General features: G+C 44.6%; 1 protein-coding gene across 1 annotated transcript in view; it reads left to right on the forward strand.

Annotated features, from left to right (window-relative positions):
* Window positions 1–1,912: 1,912 nt before the first annotated feature.
* The window catches only part of ELOVL2 (ELOVL fatty acid elongase 2), a 45,909-nt gene continuing 20,529 nt past the window's right edge, over window positions 1,913–27,292 (forward strand). The window contains exon 1 of the mRNA XM_065913129.1: window positions 1,913–1,959. Within this exon, the coding sequence (XP_065769201.1) occupies window positions 1,957–1,959 (3 nt within the window). The 5' untranslated portion in view covers window positions 1,913–1,956. The remainder of the gene's footprint in view (window positions 1,960–27,292) is intronic.

Consider the following 27,292-nt stretch of genomic DNA (forward strand, 5'->3'; position numbering starts at 1 on the left):
TAAATTATAACTTGAGTGATCCATACAAGAGAACAAGTAATAAAAGAAAAATCTTATAAAAGCATATTTCTTACATATTAAAATATTTTTATGTGCAAATAAGTGGGAATTCCTGTTATCTCTGTAGCTCTCAGAGATATGTTATTGTTCCCAGTTCCATGTTAACAGGGGTAGAACCACTTCCTTTTTCTGTTTAATTAAATAATTAGTGGGAAAAAGAATACCTTCTGGCATTTGCCATCTCCTATGTTCCTTTACTATAGTGACAAGAAAAGCCAGAATATATTTTAAGTGATAGATAACATATTGGTGACATTTTAGACCTCCTTATGGACCTGTGGGCTGATAAATGTTTTTAAATAATAAACATAAAATAAGAATTATCAGACTAAATGGGAAGTATAATTCAAAATTTAAGGGTTCCTTACACATGTGAACCTAGTGTTCTTTGCAAGGTATAGATGACATAAATGGTACAGTTTCTACAAGCAAAGAGCGGAATGCTTAGAGGCTAGCTACCACACTCCCTGCCCCCCAACCCCCACCCCGCCATCTTGTTAGAAAAATAAGACGAAATCCTTCCAGAGATGACAGACCTGTGTTCTCAAAATGTGGTCCATGGCCTACATGCCTGCATCAGCCTCACTTGAGATGCTTGTTAAAAATTTGTATTCCTGGTCTGCACCTGGGAGCACCTTGATGCATCCAGGTCTCTGATTAAATGCTCAGGTGCAATTTGTACACAATAATGTCTGAGAATGCGTTGAGAATTCACACTGTATTACAATAGATTAATGACAGTGAAACTGAGCTAGTCTTTTCCTAGTTGAATGTCCAAAGAATGTGAGAACCATTTCTGTGGGTTTAAAATTATAAAATAATACATGTAAAAAAAAACTCTGAAAAATGAGAAAATATTAAGACAAATCATTTCATAATATGGCTATGGGGGGAAAACAATTTGGGGTGAGTACTGGGGTGACTTTCCTCCCAGCACACATTTTTAATTCTTAAGAGGAAAGGTCATGTAACACAAGTTTACCTTTTTCACATCTTGTCTTGGGAGATAAAAACTTTTTTTTTTTTAATTAAGAGCTTAGGATGTAAGATCTGTTCACAATTTCTGCTCACAATTAAGTGCTGAACTAACCATTAGTGGCCTCGGTTGAGAAGCCGAAGGAACGAGGCCATCCTCTTGAGCCAGAGTCTCACGCCAGACAAGGGATCTCCTGCCGAGACTGACCAGCTCCCGACTTCATCGCCAAAAGGAACCGGACTAACCCCTCCATCTGACCGCTGCATCCTGCAAAATGCAGGGTGATCCTGCATCCCGAGTGGGAGCCTTTATCGGCCTTTAGCCTGTGCTTGAAAGCCCCAGAGCCGAGTCAGAGAAGGACGAGGTCCTGGCCCCCTGCAGCCCGCTCTTCCCCCAGATGGGCGGCGCTCGCAGTCTCCCGGGGGACTGAGGGGAGACCGGAGTACAGGGGGCGGGCGATGCCTGGGGTCCTGGCCGAGCCTCCGCGAACGTTGAGCGGCCGAACACAGCGGGCGCCCGTGGGGTCTGCACCTCGCCGCCCGGCCGGCAGGGGGCGCCGGCGTGTATGTGTGTGTTTGTTGGGGGGAGCCGGGCCTGCACATCGCCGCCCGACCGGCAGGGGGCGCCGGTGGCGGGTGGGGGGCGCCGGCGCCTGGCCCTCGCGCCCCTCCGGCGCCGGCCCCAGCTCGCGGCGTTCTGAGCAGCCCAGGCGAGGGGCGGGGGCGGGGCGCGGCGGGCGCCCGAAACGGCCCTGCGGCGGGGGGCGCGCGCGCGAGCCCGAGGGGGCGGGGTGGCGGGCGCGCGCGGCGGGAGGGGGCGGGGGCGGGGCGGCGGGCGCGCGCGGCGGGCGCGCGGGCAGAGGGACGCCGGCTACCCTGGACAGCGCACCGCCGGCCGCCGGGGTCGCCGCGCCGCCAGCCATGGTGAGTGGGCGCTGCGCGCCGCCCGCCGCCGCCGCCCCTTCCTCCTCTCCGCCACCGACGCGCGGGGCGGGAAGGGGGCCGAGCGGCCGGCGGCGGCGGCGCGGGGGGCTGCGGATTCGGCCGCTGGAACCCGTCGCTGTCGGCGGGCCGGGCCGCGCGGGCCTGGGGAGGGGGCGGCGGACGTTTGGGGTCGGGGGGCGCGCGGGCCGCGCCCGGGCCCGCCGGGTCGCCGGCTCCGCGGTCCCGCCCGGCCCCTCCGGGCGCCCGCCGCCGCGTCCAGCCCCCTGTTGCATGCACGTGCCCGCCGCGCCGCCCCCCTCGTCCCGCGGCGGCCGCTCCCCGCTCCCGGCCCAGTCCGGCCTGGGGGACGGCGCCCCGCTTGGCGCGGGATCGGCCCGCCGCGGGACCCACGCCGGCTCCGGGGCGCTAACGGTTGAATTCCCGCCTGCACGGCGCCTGCAAGCGCCGGGGGTGTGTCTGCGCGCGGCCTCCCCGGGTTTGCACGGCGGGGTCGGGGCGGGGTGTCCCGGTGTGGACCGGGCTGAGCGGGCCTCTCTGCTCCGTTCTTTCCCCCCCGCAACCGCTGTCTCCGCAGGCTCCGGCTCATCTCCCAGTTTACGAGGCTTTCTGCTGGATCTTAGGCTCTGTTTCCGGAGAGAAAGGGGCGTGTGTGTTGTGTGTGCGTGTGTGTCCCCGCGTGTCCCTGACCCAGGCATCGCCCGAGAGTGTCGGCGGCAGAGCCTGATTCCGTGACTCCAAAAAAAAGGAAAGTGTGTGCGGAGCTCAGAGTCCCGGGCAAAATGTGAAGTCGCCTATGTCCTCGGTGGCCCCTGTTTTATCTTTGCTTCTCTCCTCCCTCCCAGATGGTCCCCCTCTTCCCACTTCAGGGCTCGTTAAAAGAACGCGCATCTCCTGCGCCCCCCCACCCCGCTCCAGCTGACACCAGTCACTCCTGGATTTTTGTCCCCCTTCTCCCCTTTCGGGCACACGCAATCTGTGGACGGAGGAGCCTTCTTTTTTGGCCACTCTTCCTAAAAATCCAGTCTTTCCCACCCCACTCACCGGCAGTTCGTATGCGCCTAGTCGGCTTCATTTTTTTTCCCGCCTTGAGCATCTCTGTTGTTTAACACACTCTCTATTTAGTTTCTGGACTTTATTGAATATGTTCCCCACCGGACTGTCCGTTTCATTAGGGGAGTTCATTTATTATTTATGTTGTCATTTTGTTCTCTGCTCTATTCCTGGTACCTGCACCGATGCCTGGCGGATCGCCAGTGCTCCGTAAACTGAAAAAATTAGCCCAGTAAAGGAGCATACTGATGCTAATGCAGAAATGAGAAGCAGTAGCGGGACTATAGGATTATCTATCCAATTAACAGTTGTAATGATGAGAATCACAGGTGGTGTTGAGAGGAGACATGCTCTTGGACGAGGGACTCGGTGTGGTGGCCCTTGATGGGTAGAGTTGGCCGTCCTTTTGGCAGCTTGGCACCTGGGTGGACAAAGCGTTTTTGGGGCTAACTGGCTGTGTCCTTCAGAGCCTGAACCTTTGCTCCAAATTATTACGAATTACAACGAGTAAGGGAAAAGTGCAAGAAAGTCTCCTTAACTGAGTGGAAGAGTCATGGGAACCTAAAAAAGTCAGAATAAAGGGCAAGCTGATACTGCCTGAAGACAAGCATTTTTCAGAAACTTTGGGTCTTCAGAGGAGAATTATTTCTCTTGTAGATGTCCAAATCCAAGTCTTCCCACTTGGAGAAAAAAAATGATGCAGAGTGTGTGAAAGTTCAGGGTCTATAAGGTCGTGGTTCGGTTCAGAGACACCCCTCTGGATCCAAGTCCAACATGAACAGTCTCTCAAGGTGTCTCTGCTAATTCATCTTACTCCAAAACCCAGTTTTCTTTTAAGTTCCCCTTTTTCCCACTTCCAGAGTATAAATTTATGGTAATGCTTTGTTTAAAGCCTGGGAAAGTATGCTTTTATAATCTGAGCCAAACTGCTTAATAAAACCTACCTGGTAAAGTTTCCGTAAATGATGTGATTTTAGCCATCATTGTATAAGTTTGTGGTTCTGACTACTGTCTTATCCAGATAGGTAGTAAAAAATTAGAAATAAAAAGGAAAGAAAATTTTCTTTGTAATTAAAAACAAGCAACCCATCAAGCCAAATGTAAGACATCTCATTTTTATGCAAGTTGATATTTGTAGGAGATTTTGCTATGTGTGATTCCAGTCAAAATATCAAGCCATTTTTTTTCTTTTCTTCAAAACCATAGCAAATCCATTTTTAACGTATCCAGTTGGGTAAGCTTACTTTTTGGTTCTCCAACAAAAGGCTGCAATTTTAGCTCCCTTCAAGACGTGTGTGTGTGTGTGTTTTTTTTTTGTTTTTTTTTTTTTAAGTTGAGCTATAATTGATCCCTTCAGAACATGTTAATCACAGTTTGGGAGTTTCAGGTGTGTCCATAGTCTGAAACAGAGCGTTGAACCTTTACGTGGATCACCTTGTCTATCTAGTCATCTTCAAGAGGCAGGGCCCTTCTGCTCAGAGTTGCGTCCAGAATCACCTCCCTTGGACAGCCGGCTGCGTACCCCCAACTCATCAGGTTTGGGTGTTAGGAGTAGTCTTGACTGGAGGCAGGAAGTCACACTGGAAGCTCTTTTTTAGGCTCCTTAACCAAAGTGTGTCAACATCAATAGTTTCCCATGATTCTGAAGTTACAAATTTGCTCACTTGTATTTTTTTCTTAACCTTGGAATTAGCGCATTGCTGGTATTTCACCAACTCTTAACAATGAACCATTATAATTGCTAGTTTAAATACAGCCATTTAAAATTTAACAATTTAATAGCAGAATGTCAATTGTTCTGGGGTTGATGTAGCAATTTGGAACCTGAGGCATGGACTCAACTTTGGGTTTGAATTCCAGCACAGCAGTTAACTGTGACCTTGGGCAGATTAACTATTCTTGGCCTTAGCTTTTTCTTCTGTGAAAAAAGATGCTAATGTTATTTCATAAGGTTGTTTGAGGACCAAATAAGCTAATGCACTTGATGTGGCTCATTTAGTGCTGCGAGTGTTCAGTAAATGTTAACTGTTAGAATGACATGGTTTTTTTTTTTTTCTTTCTTGCATATGTGTTTTCAGTTGAGACCCTTATAAATGATGTTTGTGATTCTTCTCAGAATTCTCTTCCCCTTATGTGGTCCTAAAACATTCCTAGTATTGCTCTGTATCCATGCCTTCCAGGAGAAATAAAATGCAGGCCACATGTGTGATTTAAAATTTTCTAGTAGTCACTTTAAAAAGTAGAGACAGGTGAAATTAATTTTTAACATATTTTTAACCTAATTCACAAAAATAGTATTTCAGCATGTAGTAAGTATAGGAAGTATTGGGTCCTTTTTTTCTTTTTTTTCCATATGAAATCTTTAAAATCTGGTGCGTGTTTTATGCTTGGAACTTGTTCTGTTCAGCCTCACCACAGTTTCTCAACAGCCACACGTGGTTCGAGATCGAGGTTACTGTTTTAGACAGAATGGCTCTGGGATGATCCACACCTTCCAAATGTACCTTCTGTCTGCTGGGCCCTTTCCACTCGTGAGAACCTCCCTGCCACCTTAAACCCAGCGTTACTGAAAGAGAGCTACTCACCTTTCAGAGGTGCCTCTGGTCCCTCTTGCTGTTAGTAATTCCACCAGCTCCAGCATCTACGGTGTCAGAAATCTGATTCTTACTCTCTCTCTCTTTGTGTTGTTTATCATCTAATCTCATATTTTAACTTGAAAATATCTTTCACTCTCTCCAGCCCCCTTTCCGCTATTGCTTCTTCTCCAGGTTTCCTGTCTCGTCGTCTGATTGTTTTTTAACTTGAAATTTGTTCTTTCATCCTCGTTTTCATGTAGCTCATTGCTGGGGGCTCTCGTCCTAGTGTTTTCTCTCCCTCCCACCTCCCCAGCCCCCGGCTCCCCTTCCTCCATCCTGCCTCTCTCTCCAAACCACCAGTCTCCACACATTCTCCATTCCTTCACTGACTGTTTTTCATCATGAGTCACAAATGCTTTCTATTTGATCTCTTCCGTGTTGAGCATCTTTCCTTTATCAAATATCCAAAGAAATATACTTACTTTAACTGATAATATGATACTGAAATGGACCACCCAAGAAAAGCCTCACAGGTAGAGGGAGGAGAAATATCAACCACAGGAAGCGAAAAGGAAATTATTTTTGAGCTTTATCTCCTTTCTAAGATCTGTCGATGGACCCGATTAATAATGGTAGCGGCAACCCGCGCATCAGTGAGGACACCGTGCGTTTCTCAGTGCCCAGGGCGGGCAGGGCCCTTCCCTCCGCCTGGTGAGCGAGCGCACCTCGAGGAAGGCCTGCATCGGGAGCCAGGAGCCCTGGCCTCTCGTCCCGGGTCTGTCGTGGACCAGCTCTGTGCCCTTGACCAGGTTACTCTGGGGCACTGTTTACTCATCAGCAAAATGGGTTCCTCTCATTTTCACAAGATGATTCTGTTAGAAGCAAATGGGGCCTTTGCACTGGCCGTTCTCTCTGGCTGGGTGTTTCCCTGCAAGCTGTGTGGTTGTCTTCCTAACACCTTCTTAGTTGGGCTTACCCTAACATCACTGTTTTAAACCGAAGCCTGCTCTCAGCCGTGTTACCTGCATCTCCTTATGGCTCTCTGTTTTTTTCCCGTAACACTGTAACTTGATAATTTACTCATTTACATAGCCCTGGGAACCTTCTGATCCTTCTTTCTGTGCTTTCTCCTTCCTATGAGAAGGCGAGCCTCGCAAGGGCAGGTGTCTGTCTGCGTTCTCAGTGATGTAGCTCAGGCTCCGAGCCTAACCCCTGACGGTGGGTGAATGCTGAGGGACTGTCGACCAGTGCGGGCGGGTTCTGCTGGCTCCCCTAGCAGTGCGCCTGTCTGCTTACGTCCCATTTCCCCCCCGCAGAGGACAAATTGGGAAATGAACTTTTGCTTTGCAGACGTATCCACAGTAACTTCCTGCAAAGGACCGTCTCTCAATGCGTTTAAAATCACCACCATTCCGTTTCGGCGTGTTTGGGTCATACAGATGCTTCACCAAGGCACAGCCCAAGTGACTCATTAGTAAACGATCATGTGTTTGTTTTCCCACATTTGTATTATACTTCATAATCGTTATATTTGTGGAAGGTTAGGTCGTTATTTCTAAATAGGGATACCTGTAATTTCATAAGTTCTTATTGAAATCAAAATGTGTATGCATTTCCGTAATTCTGTTTGCATTTCATAATTTGTAGACCAGGCCAGGTTATATTGTTTTTACATAATGAAATCTATAATTATAGCATTTAGTTCTTTAAAAATGAATAGTTTAATAGTAATATAAACAAAGCTATTATTCATAAATTTACTAAATAATTACTTTTACTTTACATATAATGCCTTTTTTTGGCTTTGAGTTATCACTTCAATGCACTACAAGTATGGTAATATTTTATAGTTATTAATCAGTAAGTTTTTTAATGCATTTTTACACACATTATCTGTTTTGAAGCCTCACAAAAGACTTTTGAGAGAGACAAGACCTGTAGACTCTACCAATTTACAGGTGAGAAAATTGAGTTTCAAACAAGATAAATGATTTACTCAGGATCACATACTACAGGTAACAAAACCAGGCACAAGCCTTCTGACTCCAAAAATGTCACCTCTTTTGCTAATCCCTATAGCCTTATCCTAGAGCCAGTGCAAATGTACTCTTCTCATACAAATATGATGAAAGAAGAGCTGTTTCTCGTTACTATAGATGAGAAGGGAAAAATCAGAATGACTTCCCCATGTAATTTCTTTCTCATAAATTATAAGAATAGGTAGGTAGATGGATACAGACACCCATACACACATACATTGAAAAGTAATGAATATATATAAAACCTAAAAGTCTGTTTCATTTGTATGGAAATGGAGCATATAAGGGAAAGTCATCTTAAATGGAGGTGATCATGGTGACATATGTGCATAATCTACTAACTAGTATAACACCTGAATAGTAGGTAATTAGTTTACAAAGGAAGTAAAGTCTGTTTCTGAGTAGGATGACTGTAGTATTGAGACATCACTCAGACCAACAGCAGCTCCGTGCACGAAGTTTTGGTTCATAATGAGAGTTCACCATTTGGGTTTATTTCCAATACTTAACAAATGTAAAGTACTGATTTTTCTATAAGGCTTAGTAGGATTTGGTTACTAGAATCTTCGAGTTTAATAACACATGCTATGGTAACTTGGGGAGACCGTAATTTTTATTTTTATTTTTATTTTTTGACCAGGTTCAAAAAGTTTATTGACCATTATGCTGAAGACTTAGATGAAAAATTAACTCGCGCCTTTCAAGAAGAAATCAGACGGTGTGCATAAGACAAAAATCAGTGAGGCCACTTGGAGTTTTCCCAAGGGCTCAGCCTGAGAGCGACCCTCCTCTCTGCCTCTGGGGGTCCGTGCAGGGCTCTGCAGGCACCGTGGGAAGGAGGGCCGCTGCGCTTTGACCTTCTCAAAGGCTTTCCTACCGGGAAGACGCCCTCTCTTGGAGCCAGCAGCCTCCTTGATTTTTGGAAATGCAGATTTCATGACTGTTTTAATGTCATGTTATATATATATGTGTATATATATATATATATATAATGTGAAGTTATGCCCAAGAGTGGGTGTCTTGGGTTGTCGGCAAAGCACTCTGCTGTCAGAATTGTACCTGGAGGCTATTTCACATCCCTTTTCTCCATGGGATGGAGAGTTGTTAGTTCTTTGTATATTCAAGGAAAGCATTCCTGTCCTTTGGCCTCTTATCTATTCCAATTGCTAAAAAGAAATGGCATGTGTCACAAGTCATCTTGAGATTTACTGCCTAAAATCTGTTTCAGACTCAAAGCATGCTGCCTTCACTACCCTGTTCATTCAACAGCGGTGTGGTGATTACCTTGACCCCTTAAAGATCCTGCCTCTCCTACTAAAATGTTTCTGTGGTTTTTTGGGTTTTTTGTAAATTAGCTTTGTGTGTGTGTGAAGTCGCTCCATCGTCTCCGACTCTTTGCGACCCCTTGGACTGTAGCCTACCAGGCTTCTCCATCCATGGGATTTTTCCATGCAAGAGTACTGGAGTGGGTTGTCATTTCCTTCTCCAGAGGATCTTCCCCACCCAGGGATCGAACCCGGTCTCCCGCATTGTAGGCAGACGCTTTACCATCTGAGCCTCCAGGGACATCATGACTGTACCATAAATCTTTTTTCTCTTTACAGTTTAAAAAAGTAAGTGGATTTGTCCCTGTTTTAACAGATTTCTGAAAAGAACACTGATCTTAGTGGTGCCTGCTTTGTGTAAGATAGAACAGGTGTCTCACAGTCGTAAGTCCTTGGTGCACACTTCAGAATTGATAGAATTGCATTAATTTTTGGAATTGCATTAATTTTTCTTTTGATGGAAAGAGAAATGTTCTCTACGTTGAGTACCGTGTTCTTTAAAATGGACACCAAGGAGACGTGGCAGTACCTGCCTCGGTTAACCTGTGGGCAGGTGTGCCCGCCGCTTCCTTCATCTGGCACATGGTCAGTAACAGGCAGTGTGACAGTTAGTGCGCACTCTCAGTTTCCATCGGAAAGACAGTTCCTGCTTCAGGGAGTCAGTCGTGCAGCAGGAGACTCGTGTCCTCCAGAGGAGCATATGAACAAGTCAGCAGCTGAGATGTCTAGTCACTCAGGCCAGTAAATGTGCTTTATGTCTGTGTAACATTTTATCCAATAAGACTTACATGATAAGGTGATTAGTTGTGTTATTTTAAAAAAAATCTAAACCCTGCAATGCAAGACACGTTTGCATCAATATCAGGCCAAGAATGTGGTCAGGACCAGGAGGTGGCTGGTAACTGAAGAGCCAGAAATCATCAGGGTTGATAAAGCTGAGGTCAAGATTGAGTCTGTGACACCAGAGTACTCAGAAGAGGAGGCAATTCATTGAGAAGGAAAAACATCAAACCCATCATCGGAGCAGGAATTTTAAATGTACATCCCCAGACTTGGTGAAGCCACACGTGCGGACTCAGAATCTGAATGCTGGGCTGTGGAATCTGTTCTCTCGGAATCCCTTGTACACGAATGTGGAAGCTAGTGTTCTAGATGGAGTTCTCAGGAACGAGGGACACTTTCTAGCAAAGCTGATTAGTGTATGACGATAAAGGAGTTGGGGTCAACGCCGGATCTTGAGTAGGTTGGATTTTAGTAGGTAGGAAAAAGGAGGAAGGTAGAATTGAACATTCCAACTAGGGGTATAACTTGGTAAGGAAGCAGAAAGCAGTAACAAGTACATTTGAGTAAAAGCTGTATGCTACGAGCAGCTTGTGGACAAGGACACATCTTTGCCGAGCCTAGCACAGAAAAGGTGCTCAAAAAAAGAGTTGAGTTGGAAGGTTAGAGACCAAGGGGATTACGGGATGAATGGAGCCAGATTTTGAAGAGTCTTGAATCTGAGGCTGGGAAGTGTCTTCTAGATTTTGTAAACCAGGTTTTGGAATGGAGAGTCAAATGATGAAAGCATTGCTTAGGAAGATCAAGCTGGTTTCCATAACAGCTGGGGCTGGAAGAGCCTGGATAAGGAGGTTATAAGGGGGCTAGTTCAGTGTGTTAGTTTTCTTATTTTCATGTTGTCAACTTTTGAAAACAACTCTTTCACCACACACTCCTAGGTTCAATTCTCTACTCCATTTGTCTCATCTATAAAATATATATAGTAACATAAGGTGACTATTAGATCAAGTAAGATAATATATAAGGCCCCTCATAATATATAAGCTAGCCGAGATTAAGTACTCAAAACTGGTGGCTGTTGCCACAGAACCTTCATCATATTCATATTTACAAACCTATGTTTTCTCTGTGCCTGGGATAGAGATCTTTTTAAAATCTAACTTGATTGATATATTTACATTAAAAAGTTTTTCATATTCCTGAGATTTTAGTTTTAACATTCAGGACTTTTTCTGAAGAGAATGAAAAAGTGATAAAGACTTTATTCTCTGTCCTTTTCTTTAGGCTGCGTGAGTTCTGTTAAATAGTGAAAAATGCAAAGCTAAACTGTGTTCTCATTTCAGAGCAGTTTTTCTCACTGAATGATTCTCACCTGCAGATGCAGTCACATAACTGGATGCATTTTGAAAATTGTTTAATGGATTTGAAGTACCACTTTAGAACCTTCTAAGAGGGTGACATAATCAGATTAAACTTCAGCAATTTGCCCAACTGCCCACATCAAATTGCCTGTCTTGAGCCTCTTAATTGTGCTTAATCTAATGCCTTAACCCTTACAAATGTACAAGAAAACAAATCTTCCACACTCTGCCTTTGCCACCAGATTGTCATTACTTCACATACTTAAACCCTAAATATAGCTGATTCTCGGATTTGTATGTTGTATTGCAAATCATAAGGAAAGAATATATCATGTATATGATATACATGATTTTATATATTTACTGCTGCTTTCCCTATTTTTTCCCTATCAGTTTAGTAGTGGAAATTGATTAGAAATTTTAGTGTATGTGTAAAACCAAACAAAATAGGTGGACAATATGGGGCTTATTACTTTTCGTGATCTAGGAGAGGACAGTGTTAGAAGAGGCTAAGATCAGATGGGAAAAGTCGAAGACTCATTGGATGTGTTGTGGGCAGGAGATAGACCCATCTGCCTGGCATGAAGTTGTTGCTTAGAGGACTGGTCCAGGCAAAGCTGGAGGAGGACTTTGATCCACAAGGAGGGAAGTCTCCGGGTTGCCGGTCAAAGTCCATGATGCCCTCGAACATAAAACCCTTTCCTACCTAGTAGAATTACTTTGTCTTGTATGATTCATTCTCTCTCTCTCTTTTTTTTTTTAAAAGGATAATTATACCTTCAGTGTGTGAGCAACCTTCAAAGAACTTTCCACAGTGTCCTTCATAGTGATAATCATACCACCACATGTTTGTATGCTTTTCAATTCACAGAACATGTTCACAGCATCTCGGTTGTAGGTTAATTGCTTCGCTCATGATCTGCCTTCCCCACTGCAGTATAAGGTCTGTAAGGGCACGAACTTTATACATCTTGCTTACCACTGCAATTTCCACACTAGGATGGTGCCAGTGTGCAACAGACACCCAAAGAATACTTGCTGGATAAATGGACAGATGTGTCCAGCAAGAGGAAACAGACTCGGGTTGTTTTATTCAGAGTCCTATGACGAGTACATGGTGGTTTGAGGATTCAAGCCCACTCTATACCTGCGTCTCATTCTTCCACCATCACTTGTTTCATTATAGTAATTGACTTTCCTGCTACCCATGGTAATTTCAGCAAGACTGAAAACTTACAAACCATAAAAAGTGACAGGTTTGATCACATCAAAAGGTTAAATTTTGACATGGCAGAAGACACTATTAGGCAGAGATTTAAAAAACAAGCAACAGACCAGGAGAAGGTATTTGCCATCTGTGTAAGAGTATAAATGGTTATATAGATGACTTTTATATAATCAGTAGATGAAAGGCTTCCCAGGTGGCTCAGTAGTAAAGAATCCGCCTACCAATGCAGAAGACACAGGAGATACGGATTCAATCCCTGGGTTGGGAAGATCCCCTAGAGGAGGAAATGGCAACCCACTCCAGTATTCTTGCCTACAAAATCTCATGGACAGAGGATCGTGGTGAGCTACAGTCCATGGGATTGCGAATAATCGGACATGACTGAGCGTGCACACATAAATGCAAACAACAGAAGAGCAACCTGTTAGAAACGTAGATGAGGTAGCCATTATTAATGGCAGCTCACTGCAGAGGAAACCACAAGTCAATAAACATTGAAAGACATGCACAGCCACAGCAGTAATAAGGAAATGCAAATTAAAGCCATGCAACGCCCATGAACTTGATGAAAACTTAAAAATGCTGACAGTAGCAAATCCTATAACTTTTCTTAGAGCACTATGGTAGATTTTACCAAAATTAGAAACTTTAATAAACAACATAGCAATTCCCAGAGAAATTCTCACTTATGAACACAAGGAGACTTGTATAAAGCATCATCATTTGTAATAGCCCCCAAACTGGAAATAACCTATAAAGCCTAAAAAACCTATAATGCATAACATTATAGAATATTCATATGATAAGATACATACAGCAATTACAGTGAGTGAACTGGAATAGATCAAGCTGCAAAAATCAAGTATAATTTATATGCACCCTTAAGATGTACAAAAGCAATGCTATTTTTGTTTGAATATCTGTATATATATATATATATATATATAAAATGGACAAGAAGGCCTTATCAAGACTATTGCAGTGGTTATATCTGAGGACGGAACAAGGGACACAGGGTCAGGGGGCATACAAAGGGAAGAACGACTTTATCAATTATGTTTTATTTCTTGTTCCCAGCACCTGCCAGGTGTATTCGGTAAATATTAACTTTAAAAGATTTGAAACAAATTACATGTGATTACAAATTAACATGTGATACTTATTTTGCTCTTTTTACCTTTTTGTGCCTTTACGTTTTTTTCCTAAGTTGAAAATGGATGTGGGATCTGCATTAGAGATCTGATATGAATAGCACAGGTAGGACAGATGAGCTGCAAGACAGCATGGTCTTCTGTTTTCTGAGACCCTAGGCCATCCTTTCTGGCTGGCGGAACCAACTCTGAAAGAAAGACCTTACAGGATCAGACTCGGTCACCATGCAGTTTTAGAGAACTAAAGGATAGGCTGTAGACGGGCATGTTTGTCGTTCTCAACATTCATCAGAGGAAGAAGGGTGTCTTCCCAAGCGCCATAGACAATAGCCAAACACCAACAATAGCAGCTGATCACACTTAGTAAGCCAGAGCTCCAGGAACTCTTAGGGGAACCTTTCCTGTATTGACCCATCCTCGGGGCAGGCCTGGGAGTTGGTACCAACACCTCCTTTTAGCAGACAGGGAAACCGAGGCAGGCTGGGGAGAGACGCGTGTGTCCTCGCAGGAGGCCGTGGGTGCGGGCTCTGAACGCCTGCACACAGCAGCTGTCCACTGTCCCTGACTGCTAACTTAGGCAGCGCTGTCCCTGTGAATGTTCACGTTGAAGATCCCTTGGGTCCTTTTCCCGTGTTATAACTCAAACTGGAATTTTATTACTCTCCTTTTTACGCTACTGCACTTCCTCTTCTAATTTTTTGAAAAAGATACCATCTAAAAAAATTAAAAAAAAAAAAAAGACATCACTGTTGAGATAAACCTAAATTCAAGAAGGGACATTTCTCCTATGACGTCACTCCCTGTAGATGATCCAAGGGTGATGACGGAAGAAGAGACACAGACATGACAACGTGCTGCTCAGTGGGGGCCTGGAAATGCAGGGAATGAATGAACACCTGTCAAGCGTCTGCTTCTTGCGCAGGCCCATCGTAGGTGCTTTCACAGATATGACATTCTCTAAGCTTCACGTAAGTTAGGGTACTTATTTTATAGACAGTAAAGATGTTACTCCCAGATAATCATTTTGCCCAAGGTTATACAGCTACTTAGTGTCAGAACCAAGACTGAACCCTTATAAAACTCCCATTCTTTCCAAAGGAACCACCCTGAACGCCCTGCTGTCTCCTTTAGCATAACCCCCGCACACACCAGACCCAGGATTGGCTAAACATAATCACCAGCAGAGTGGGTGGCAAGAAGGCATGACATTCCTCTAAGCGGAGGGTAGAGGCTTATCATTTATTAGCTCATGGAAGTTAGACAAGTTGCTTTACTTCTCAAAGCTTCACTTTCCTGCTCTGTTGAAAGAGGTGAAAAGACCTATAGAGTAGCTGAAAGAATTAAGTGAGATAATAGTATCTAATAGGCCCAGTAAATACAACAGCGGATCCCTGATAAATACATCCCATTTTCATTTATTATTGCAGTTATTGTTATCTGTGTGTATGCTGTGTGCTCAGTCATGTCTGACTCTCGTAGCCCCCCAGGCTCCTCTGTTCATGGGATTTCCCAGGCAAGAATACTGGAGTGGGTTGCTGTATCCTCCTCCAGGGGATCTTCCTGACCTAGGGACCAAACCCGTGTCTCTTATGTTGGCAGGCAGATTCTTTACCACTAGCGCCACCTGGGAAGACGATTATCATCTAGTTTCTATAATGAAGAAATCAATGACATTGGAGGTAATTCTGAAATTAGGAATTCCTTGATTGTTTTAAAATTCAAATATTTTTTTTTAAAAAGCTTGCTTCCTGACAGCTGTAGGTAACTAATGAAGGAGAATGTAATGCTTTCTCTATGAACCAGTCAATAAGTAAAAAGAAAAGTTGAAAAGAGAACCTACACCCATTTTTACAACTTGTAGGCAGCTCTCTGCTGATGGAAATAGTTACTCTGGGCTAAAGCCATTCCAGCACAGATCAGCGTTTGTTTCCACCAGCTTCTTGCCAAGAGTAAAATCTATAAAAAGTGGCCAAACTGAAGAGTCAGATAAATGTAAAGTTAAATCAAGCAGGAGCTGATCAGAGTCGCCACCACAAGGGAGGTGCGTAGCATTCTAGGGCAAGAAGCTCTTTCATTCTATTACAGAGCTAAAGTGCTACATCCAAATCTAAAGCAAAACCAAAGCCCCAAAGAGACTAAGCATAAAGAAGCTCTATAGTCATTATTTGGCTGATGGAAAAGAAGCGAAATTTATGTCGGTAGATTCTCTCCAATAAAAGTCCAAATTTGGCCCATTTGGAGGGATGATATTGGGAGAAGATTTTAGGCACAGGCAAAAAGAATTGGTTATATCAATGGAAATTGGTTACTCATATTCACAGTAAGAGGTAATAGTTCTACCACATTCTGAAAATGTTCACTTCTGAAGGCCCTGTATTTTACAAAGATATTGACAGACTAACTGGAATAAATCCAGAAGAGAAGGCTGAGAAAGCGAGGGTCGAGAATGCCTGTCACATGTGTGGGCGGGTGTCTTAATAGTTTATGAATTAATGCTTGTGGGAGGAGGAAAGAAGGGGAGCAGGGAAGGTCAGAAAACTAAGTCAGGAGGGAGAATAGGGGAAGGGGAGTTTACTGAGGCTTTTGGAAGAAGTGACGGCTTGGTGTGAAATCTCAAGTATGCTCAGGGCTCTCGGGTGAGAGGAAAACGGGCCTGGTCGTGTGTGAGTTTAGAGGAGAGAACTAGGACTGGTGGGTAACTGTTGGATGGAGAAAGATTTTTAACCCAAAATAAGGAATAGTTTCCTAAAAATGAGAAACATTCTAAAAATAGACCGTGCTACCTTGCCAAGCAGTGAGAAGTGTGTCTCTAGAGGTTTTCCAGTAGGCTGGGTAAGTTTCTATCAGAATTACTGTGAAAATCAAGCATTTCTGACTTTGGCTGCACAGTTGAGTTAGATGCCTTGCTTTTTTCCCCTAAATTATGTAAGTGAGGTTCACAGCCATGGTACTTGCTGGTGCCAGTGTCCGGACAAGAGCTGGGTCCCTTAACTCGTGTTCCAGTGCTTTCTGCCACATTAAAATGATTGCTGACTTTATAGGGAAGCAGTCATCAATGTGTGGGCATCTCCTTTAGGAGATTCCACTGAACTAGGAAAGCTCCTCCTGGGAGCTTTAATTAATATGTGTGTAACATAGTGGCTCAGATGGTAAAGCGTCTGTCTGCAATGCAGGAGACCCAGGTTCGATCCCTGGGTTGGGAAGATCCTCTGGAGAAGGAAATGGCAGCCCACTCCAGTATCCTTGCCTGGAAAATCCCATAGACGGAGGAACCTGGTGGGCCGCAGTCCATTGGGTCACAGAGAGTCGGGCACGACTGAGTGACTGACATTTAGGCTTATAAACAGTTAGGTGAAAATCGAACTCCTCCTCACCCAGAGGGAAGAGAGAACCCGGGAAAGCATGTGTGTGTTATAAGGTTTTCCCTTTGATTGTTAGCAGCAGCTACCTCATGCTGTGTGTCCTGGTGGACTTAAGAGCTCTATTTTAGTGAGACACTGGACATGGAGAAAATAAACTGCTTCCATTTCCCCACAATTTCTAGCTTGTCTGGTGAAGAAGCCAAGGAGACTTGCTATTTAAGAATTAGCTGCTTGGTGGCTGTCCCAGAGATCTGTAATATAACACCTAACCCGAGTCCAGGATTAAAGTGGAAGAGTTGGCTGGTCCCTCGTGTTACAGCTGAGAAGGATTGCTAAGGATTTCCCACCACGTGCCGTGCAGCTGAAGCTCGCAGCCCAGCCGGCGTCTTCTGACCTTTTCGCCTGCTGCTGGCTGCAGTGGTCTTTCCATTTTCAGCCCTGGGGCTGTTTAAAAGCCACGCAAATTAGTTGATCAGACTTTCTTTAAAAAAAAAAAAAAAAAAAGACAAAAAGCCCCCCTAACATCTCCTCCTTTGACTTGGCACATTTATCTAAAGCCAACACCCATTTTCACACAATCAGACCAGGGGGCTTTTTCTGTCTCTCAGTCTCTACAGACTAAGCTGGACCACAACTGAGAAATAACCAGAAACAACTGGAATCAAGTGAGGTCACTAGTGACGTGCGCGCACTCACAGAACCTTCCTGAAAGCCGGCTGCACCCAGTACCTTCCTAAATAGAACTCTGGGATGCTGCTCACCCCCACTTCCACTGCCCAGAGGTGGTACCCCTTAGCATTACTGAGTTTATCTTTTCTCTTTTGAGGACTGGGAGGGAAATCACTGTGTGCCTTTTATAGCTGCTTTAGCTGGGTTGGGAAGATCCCCCGGAGAAGGGAGCGGTTACCCACTCCAGTATTCTGGAGGATTCCATGGACTGTACAGTCCACGGGGTCACAAAGAGTCAGACACGACTGAGCAACTTTCACTTCTTCAGGCATGTATTCACTTTAAAATATTTCTTCTACTCTATTAAAAGTTACTTGGCAGATAAGCATTCAAAAGACCTTGCTTGCATGAAGTTAAACTAAAAAATTACTGAATGAAAATGAGTGAAGTAACCCAACTTGCCAAAGAAACTACTCAGTGTTCATCTGAAAGGCTATAGATTCAGTTTCACTGTTCAGTCCTCTCTGCCCTGTTCATTTCCAAATTACCCATTGGGCCAACATACTTCAGACACTGGCACCATATATGAAGCTAAAAATATTTTTATTTAGTTATCTAATAAAGTAAATCACTATGCTTTATGTTAATCTCCAGTAGTAGCTTCAAAATTCTTATATAGGCAAAGAAGGAGACGGCTGCCTTAGTTGGAAGCAGAGATAGAGGGTGGGGACCGCAGAGGAGGGCTTGAAGCACATATTGTTCAGCACTTTAAAGAAAATTGAGAAAACACACTGCAAAATGCCTTCTATTCTCCACTGAATAGAAATGACTTGTCAATAAGATTAAGGATAGTGAGCCTTCGCTGGTGGCCCAGTGGTTAAGACATTTCCACTGCAGGGGACTGAGGTGGTCTGGGAACTAAGATACCCCATGCCATGAGACTAAAATAGAAAAGATTAAGGATGGTAATATTTCATAAAAGTGCTCATCTAACAGGATTCAAAACAATAACTCGGGAAGAACTAGGAGAGATTTGTGATGCAATGCTGTTTTAAGAAATATGGGGGTCAGAGACTTGCATTTATGTAATTTTCTTTATTTTGACATAGTATCTTGGCAGAGACAATTAGCTTAGCCATACATGATGTATAGTTGTAATCATTTTATCTTCTGCCTTATCTCATCTGTCAAATAGACAGTACTTCTCACTGCTCTCTTCTCTCCACACCCCCCATAGAGTTGTCTTGTTTTTATCCTCAGCCCAGTGTTTTGGGAGACACTGTTGGCCTGATGATTGAATGTTGATTGATTAATTAGGGTGACATCCCAGAAGGTGCGCAGAATAACATAAGGTACCTGAAATCAGTGTGTGAAATTCTGATGCCATCATAAATATCAGGTGACCATCAAAAAAAGCCTTTTTTTTCTCTTCACATACAGCTCAGACTGCATTTTGCCTTTGTATGACTTCTTTTCCTCTTACAGCCTGCTAATGGTGCTCAGTTTGATTTGACATCTGGATTAAAATGTTAAGGAAAAGGTATGATTTTTCCTTTACCTTTTAGAAAAGGCTTTACATAGTGCAGTTTGAAGCAACTGTCACTGTCACTAATACTTGAAACAAAGAGGATGTGATGAGGATTTCATTCTGCAGGGAGGGATTCTGGATTGCTCAGTCACTCCCACTATTGGTTGGTTTTTATAGCTTGAAAAAAGGAGAATATAATATAGTCTATCCATGTGACTCATAGACTGTCTCTTAGGATTAGCAGCACACATCCTTTGATGTTACCATGGATTTACTGAAATGCTGTGGGTATTGTTTTTAAGGGTTTTTTTTTTTTTTTAATGTGGACCATTTTTAAAGTCTTTATTAAATTTGCTACAATGTTGCTTCTGTTTTAAGTTTTGATTTTTTTGGGCCTGAGGCATGTGGGAGCTTAGCCCCCCCACCAGGGATCCTGTATTGGAAGGCAAAGTCCTAACCACTGGATTGCCAGGGAAGTCCTTGTAGATATTTTTAGACCATATAGAAATAGAATATAGATGTATAAATAGGTAGAAGACAAAGGTGTGATTATCACTTAAAAATTAGAAATAAAGTCTGGCTCATGTCTTTTACAAGAAACTGTTAAAGCCTTGCTTTGTTCTCACTTTCGGAAGGATAGCACTTGTACTTGCAGAGCAGCCAACCTGCCTCCCCTCTGGTCAGCACTTGATAACCAGAGCACATACAAACAGAATCTCCTTTCATCACTGCTGTTAATTGTGAAAGAGCCCCATTCTTCCCCATGTCCCCAAACACAGAAGCTGGGACCGTTCCAAGGTGTCCTGAATACAGCTATCTGGCCTTGGGCTAAGTCTCCAAGGAGCTTGGTGTTCACTCATAACTTCCTGGGGAAACAGGAGTTGTAGTAATCATTGCAAATATCTTGCATCGAAGCCTTAGCATCTTTCCTGGCTCCTCACACACCCAGTATTGAATCCCTGAATGGCTGTATTTTCTAACTGTGAGATTGACTCTTTTTCTCTATAGCAGATTTCATTTTATACACTTGAAATTAAGGCAAGTTATTTAACAGTATCTTTTAATGAGACCAGAATATTATAAAAGAAATAATGTTGGTTCAGTTTTCTTTCCTTATTCTTGGAGAGAAGGCCATAACTTGCAAAATGACTGGCAGGGGAACCTAATATAATTAGGGCACTAATCCAATCATGAAGACCCACCCTCATCAGGTCATCAAAATCTAGTTATCTCCCAAAGGCCCTGTCACTGGGGAAGAGGCTTCAACATACAAATATGAGAGAAACAAGCATTCAGTCCTTAACACGCAGACTATGCCACTTGTTTCAATTAGTAATTTGAATAAAGGTGCTAGCATTTTAAAAGTGACTAAGCCCAAAGGGAAAATAAATATTTGGAGTTTGGATAATCTTCAGAGTACAAGGTGGGGCTGAAAATGAAGATAAATTCAAAAGGGATAAATGTCTAAATTCCATTCAAGTTAAAAAAACATCAGTTGCGTAAATATAGAATGGGTAAAGCTTGAATTTGATAACAGTTAACATGAAACATATGGAGAAGGCAATGGCACCCCACTCCAGGACTCTTGCCTGGAAAATCCCATGGATGGAGGAGCCTGGTAGGCTGCAGTCCATGGGGTCGCTGAGAGTCTGACACGACTGAGCAACTTCACTTTCACTTTTCACTTTCAGACATTGGAGAAGGAAATGGCAACCCACTCCAGCATTCTTGCCTGGAGAATCCCAGGGATGGCGGAACCTGGTGGGCTGCCGTCTGTGGGGTCGCACAGAGTCAGACACGACTGAAGTGGCTTAGCAGCAGCAACATGAAACATAATGGCAACCTGCTCTAGTACTCTTGCCTTTAAAATCCCATGGACAGAGGAGCCTGGCGGGCTACAGTCCATGGAGTTGCAAAGAACTGGACACGACTGAGCATGCACACACACAACATGAGCCATACCTGGAAATGTCTGTTGACAGCGACTAACTGGAGTTGAGTGTGAATGCGGTCTTCTGATACTTTCCTAGAAATACAGTATCCTGATCAAAAGGGACCACCAGTTTCTCTGCATTCTTCCCTCAGTAGGCCGCTTTCAGAATATTGTATTCAGATACAACAAATATAAGGAAAAGTGATTTTATTTCTGTTTCCATGGTGCAGATGCTGTCTAATGGGTTTGTGGAGACAGGTAATTATTAAACTGCCTGTGAGATGTATGGTCACATAACCAGTATACAGTTACAAGCCCACAGTATACAGCGAGTTTGAGTTTCATAGAGTAGAATATGCAGTGAAACACTTGGTGTTTTGCTCAGTCACCTCTGTCGTGTCTGACTCTTTGCAACCCCATACCTCCCCAGCTCCTCTGTCCATGGAGATTCTCCAGGGAGGAATACTGGGGTTTGCCCGTGGGTTGCCATGCCCTCCTGCAGGGGATCTTCCCAACCCGGGGATCAAACGTGCGTCTCTTACATCTCCTGCATTGACAGGCAGGTCCTTTACCACTACCGCCACCTGGGAAGCCTTTATTATAATCAAAGCACACTTCAAGAGCATGATCATTAGAGCATGGAAAATTTTTAGTTGTGTTCAGTGAAAGCTTTAAAAAAAAAATCTATGATGATGTCCCCAAACTTCCTTTTATAACATCTTAAAGAGTGATACAGTACTTGAGGTAGAGTGAAAATGAAGGATGATGTAATATCGATGGGTGGTCTTCTGAAGGGTCCCCACCTCCAGGTGGTGTCCCTCCTGGCAATAGGACAAGGGTGGGCGCAGGACGTCATCTGGGTGACCCCCAGCACTGCTCCGGGGGTGGGGGCATGGGAGGGAATGCTGGCATGGCTGTGGACAGGGTCAGGTGGGCGGAGGTCAGCTGGCTCTGGTTGAGGCTCTGTGATCAGGTAGACACATTTCGGATGCTCTTTATTCTTTTCTATAGATGTTAACTTCCATATGGAATCATTTCCCACTAGATTTGTTTTTCCTAAAGAACAACACCCTTAGCACACCTTGGCGTATAGTTCTGCTGCTACAAATTCTCTCACACATATATATGAAAATGTTCCTGTTTCCCTCTCATTTTTGAAGGCTATTCTGCTCCTCTCTCCTGCCACCCTGGGCAACCACTGATTTTGTGTCATACAGATAATTTTTTTGTTTTCTGGAATTTCGTGTAAATGGAAGCTGTGTATTTTTTTTTTTTTTTTTGTCTAGCTTCTTTAATGCAACATCATAATTTTGAGATTCATCCACGTGTGTTTGCATCAATAGTTCATTCCTTAATGTTGCAGAGTAGTATTTCATTGTAGGCTATATCACAGTGTATTTATCCATTCATCTGCCTGCGTTTCCATGCATAGGACCTGGAGTGCAGCTGCGAACTCGGTACCCAGGCTCTGCTCTCATCCTTTGCTCAGAGTTCGTCCTGGGTGACTGACGCTGCCCCAACTCTGTACTTCGGCTTACCTTTTCCTGACCTGGTGGGAACTCGGATTTGTGTTTTGATGCCATCTCATCCTTGTCTGTTTAGACTGCATCCTCAATAACTGTTTTAAAGAACCCAGAACCAAAGAGGTAATTGTTTCCCGGTTTCTGACCTTCCCGGGCTGGCTTTCCTTCCGTCTGTCAGAAAGGTCGCCAAGGGCCCTGGCCACGAGCATCTCCCAGGTGAGTCGTGTCTCCGAGTGCTTGCTGCTCCTTCCTCTTCGTCTAGACGATGTCCTGGAATCCTTCAAATCACAGCAAAGCAGCAGCTCTTCCTGGAAGGCTGTCTCTCTAAGATATTTAAATGGAATCTTGTGTTTTTTCTTTTGTTTCAGGTGGACAGTATAATGATTTGGTATTCGTATATATTGCAAAATGAACACCCAGGAGGTCTAGTTAACATGAACAGTTGCCATTTTTTTCTTGTGATGATAATTTTTAAGATCAACTCTCTTAGCAACTTGCAAACATTCACTGCAGTATTGTCATTATTTTTTAAATTGGAGTGTAATTGCTTCACAGCGTTGCGTTTTTGTGTTTTACAACAGTGTGAATCAGCCACAGTGGCTCAGGCATGGCTGACTCTCTGCGACCCAATGGACTGTAGCCCACCAGGCTCCTCCGTCCATGGGATTCTCCAGCAAGGCTACTGGAGTGGGTTTTGCCATTTCCTTCTCCAGGGATCTTCCCGACCCAGGGCTCGAACCCGTGTCTCCTGCATTGCAGGGGGATTCTTTACCGTCTGAGCCACCAGGGGAGTCCAGCCACCAGCCATAAGTACACACATCTCCCCTGCCTCCCGCTCCCCCAGCCGCTCATCTAGGTCATCACAGAGCCCTGAGCTGGGCGTCCTGTGCTGTAACGCGGCTTCCCACGAGCCATCTCTTTTACACACGGCGGTGTCAATACAGTATTGTTAACTATAGTCACCAGGCTGTGCTTTGCATCGCTGGGACTTAATTTTTTTTTAATAACTGAAAGTTTGTACCTTTGACCCCCTTCACCATTTCTCCCACCTCCCAGCCCCCACCTCTGGCAACCACCGATCTGTTACCTGTATCTCAGTCTGGTTTTTTGGTTTTCTTTCAAATTCCACACATAAGTGAGATCATGTGGTATTTGTTGTTTTCTCTGTCTGACTTATTTGTTCACCCAGCATCATGCCCTCAAGGTCCACGCATGTTGTCACAAATGGCAGGATTTTTCTTTTTTTTTTTTAAGTATGTTTATTTTTTAAAAACCTGTCTACTTATTTGGCTGTGCAGGCTTTTCTCTAGTCGTGGCGAGCGGGGGCGACTCTCTACTTGCCATGTGTGGGCCTCTCCGCGCGGTGGCCTCTCTCGTTGCAGATGGTGGGCTCTAGGGCGCCTGGGCTTCAGTAGTTGTGGCTCCCGGGCTCCAGAGCACAGGCTCAGTAGTTGGGGCCCATGGATTTATTAGTTGCTTTGCAGCATGTGGGATCTTCCCGGACCAGAGATCAAACCTGTATCTCCTGTCTTGGCAGGTGGATTCTTTACCACCTTCTTTGCCACCAAGAAAACCCAGGATGTTTTCCCCCCACCTTGGGAACAACCTTCTTTCCTTTTTTATTCATGTAATTATGAACAATATACTCAAGGACTTTTTTTTTTATGGCTGAATAGTATTTCCTTTCTCATGGTTCTTACAACACATTGCTGTTAACCCTTCCTATCCTACTTAAGAAACGGACCCCTAATTACCGATTACTTGTCTGTTATCCTATGTGACGATAAGGGCCCTGCCTCATTTGACTTCATGTGTCAGCATCTAACATGGTGCTGACACATGGTAATGTCCAGAAAATTGGTTAATAAATCAGGAAGTTAATGACTGAAAGAATTCATTCATATTTATCTTTCATTCTGTTTTCTGTTCTTATCTTCTCTTAACTTTTGTTTCTGTTTTCCTCCACTGTGACTGAATTTCTGAAAGATAATAGAATACAAGCCTTGTGACTTTTGGCACTGTGTTAGGTCTGCTGATGTTGGAAGATGGATTTTGAACGCTAGCAAACAGACGGGGACAGTTTAAACACTGTGGGTGGATGTGGCAATGGGGAAGATTTCGCTGGTGTTTGTCGTGAGGGTGGGTACATCAGTGAGGTTAATGTTCTTCGCTTGGGAATGAGAGGCCTCCAGACAGGTCTGCCCTATTTGGACAGCAGCACAAATAAAACCGTTTCACTTTGAGATGTTGGGTAACAGACCTTTCTCCAACCTGGAGGTCTCCCAGGATGTCCCTCATGGAAACCAAAGATAAAAGCACTATTTAAAATCTTCCAAAGTTGGTTTAGTTCAGATAGTTTTTTTTTCCTAATTTATCTATTTATATACTTTTGGCTGCGCTGGGTCTTCATTGCTGCACGGGCTTGTCTCTCGTTGGGGCAAGAGGGGGCTACTCTGTAGCTGTGGCGCACAGGCTTCTCATTGAGGCGTCTTCTCTTTGCAGAGCCCGGGCTCGGGGCTCAGGGCACGGGCTCAGTAGCTGTGGCTCACGGGCTTAGTTGCTCGCAGCATGTGGGATCTTCCCGGACCAGGGATCAAACCCACGTCTCCTGCATTAGTAGGCGGACTCTCTCCCACTGAGCCACCAGGGAAGCCCAGTTTGGTCTATATACTTTCCATAGAGATACGGTGAAATAATAAACATCCTAATTCACCGGTCAGCAAGTTGTGGGTGCTCATAAATGCTCGTCTTTCATCCTCATCCTCCTCCCCAAGCTGCCTGAGGTTCCCAGAGACCTCCGTTTCCTTGAAGTTCCCTCCAAATCAATGTCATGAATGGGGGACAGATGCAGACAGTAAGTGCTGATCACCTCAACAGGCACATCTTCTTTTCTGATGCCAGCCAGTAACTCCATTCTTCTCTTTGGCACTTACATTTTCTTTGAGAATAAAATGTGTTTGACTGCACTCCAGCTGTTGATTATGGAGAACGTTCTGTGTGAACTTCCTGACAACCATTCAGGAAACTCATTTGCTGTCAGAGAGCAGTCCACTTGCCTGAAATCCTCGCCAGAGTTCCCTTTCCTAGGAACACTGTGCAGTGTTCATCTCTTCCTACCTTTCCTGGAGGAGGTGCCCAGACCTTAGCAGCAGGGGAAGGGAACACCTGAGCAAGTATTCTGAGCAGTATGATGGCACTCAGAGTGAAGAGGAGCCAGTAGCCAGTTTATCAGCAATCAGATGCTTAGCAGAAACTCTCCAGGCCCACCCTGAACCCACTAAAGGGGCGGTAATTAATTTGGGGTACCCCAGTGAGACTATCTACTGTAATAGTAAGTAAGTAAGTAAGTAAGTAAAGTCGCTCAGTCGTGTCCAACTCTTTGCGACCCCACCGACTGTAGCCTACCAGGCTTCTCTGTCCATGGAAATTTCCAGGCAAGAGTACTGGAGTGGGTTGCCATTTACTTCTCTAGCTGTAATAGTAAATGGATGCTAATTTACTGAAAATGTTTTGAAAAACAAAACCTAAAGACAATGGGGAAAGTAACCATAGTACTTAATTTCCTTCCTTGAACAATGAGTTATCTTTGTGGTTTTACGTTTAGCTTTGTGAGATACAGTTCAGCTGAATTTTTCTTTAATACTTCGTTGTGTCCTGCGGGTGTAGACTCTCCCTGTGGCTTGCCCACGGCCATTTCACACATCCTACAGGTGTAGACTCTCTCTGGCTTGCACACAGACATTACGTGCGTCCTACAGGTGTAGACTCTCTCTGGCTTGCACACAGATATTACGTGCGTCCTGCAGGTGTAGACTCTCTCTCTGGCTTGCACACAGACATTATGTGCGTCCTGCAGTGTAGACTCTCCCTGTGGCTTGCACACAGACATTACGTGCGTCCTGCAGTGTAGACTCTCTCTCTGGCTTGCACACAGACATTACGTGCGTCCTGCGGGTGTAGACTCTCTCTGGCTTGCACACAGACATTACGTGCGTCCTGCGGGTGTAGACTCTCTCTGGCTTGCACACAGACATTACGTGCGTCCTGCGGGTGTAGACTCTCTCTGGCTTGCACACAGACATTACGTGTGTCCTGCGGGTGTAGACTCTCTCTGGCTTGCACACAGACATTACGTGCGTCCTGCAGGTGTAGACTCTCTCTCTGGCTTGCACACAGACATTACGTGCGTCCGGCAGTGTAGACTCTCTCTCTGGCTTGCACACAGACATTACGTGCGTCCTGCGGGTGTAGACTCTCTGGCTTGCACAGAGACATTACGTGCGTCCTGCAGTGTAGACTCTCCCTGTGGCTTGCACACAGACATTACGTGTGTCCTGCAGTGTAGACTCTCTCTCTGGCTTGCACACAGACATTACGTGCGTCCTGCGGGTGTAGACTCTCTCTGGCTTGCACACAGACATTACGTGCGTCCTGCAGTGTAGACTCTGGCTTGCACACAGACATTACGTGCGTCCTACAGATGTAGACTCTCTCTCTGGCTTGCACACAGACATTACATGCGTCCTGCAGTGTAGACTCTCTCTGGCTTGCACATAGACATTACGTGCGTCCTAAGGTGTAGACTCTCCCTGTGGCTTGCACACAGACATTACGTGCGTCCTGCAGGTGTAGACTCTCTCTGGCTTGCACACAGACATTACGTGCGTCCTGCAGGTGTAGACTCTCCTTGGGCTTGCATACAGATGTTATGTTTGTCCTTCGGGTGTAGACTGTCCCTGTGGCTTGCACACAGATATTGTGTGTGTCCTGCGGGTGTAGACTTCCAT

This window comes from Muntiacus reevesi, chromosome 20 (assembly GCF_963930625.1).
Source record: "Muntiacus reevesi chromosome 20, mMunRee1.1, whole genome shotgun sequence".
In the NCBI taxonomy this organism is placed as follows: domain Eukaryota; kingdom Metazoa; phylum Chordata; class Mammalia; order Artiodactyla; family Cervidae; genus Muntiacus; species Muntiacus reevesi.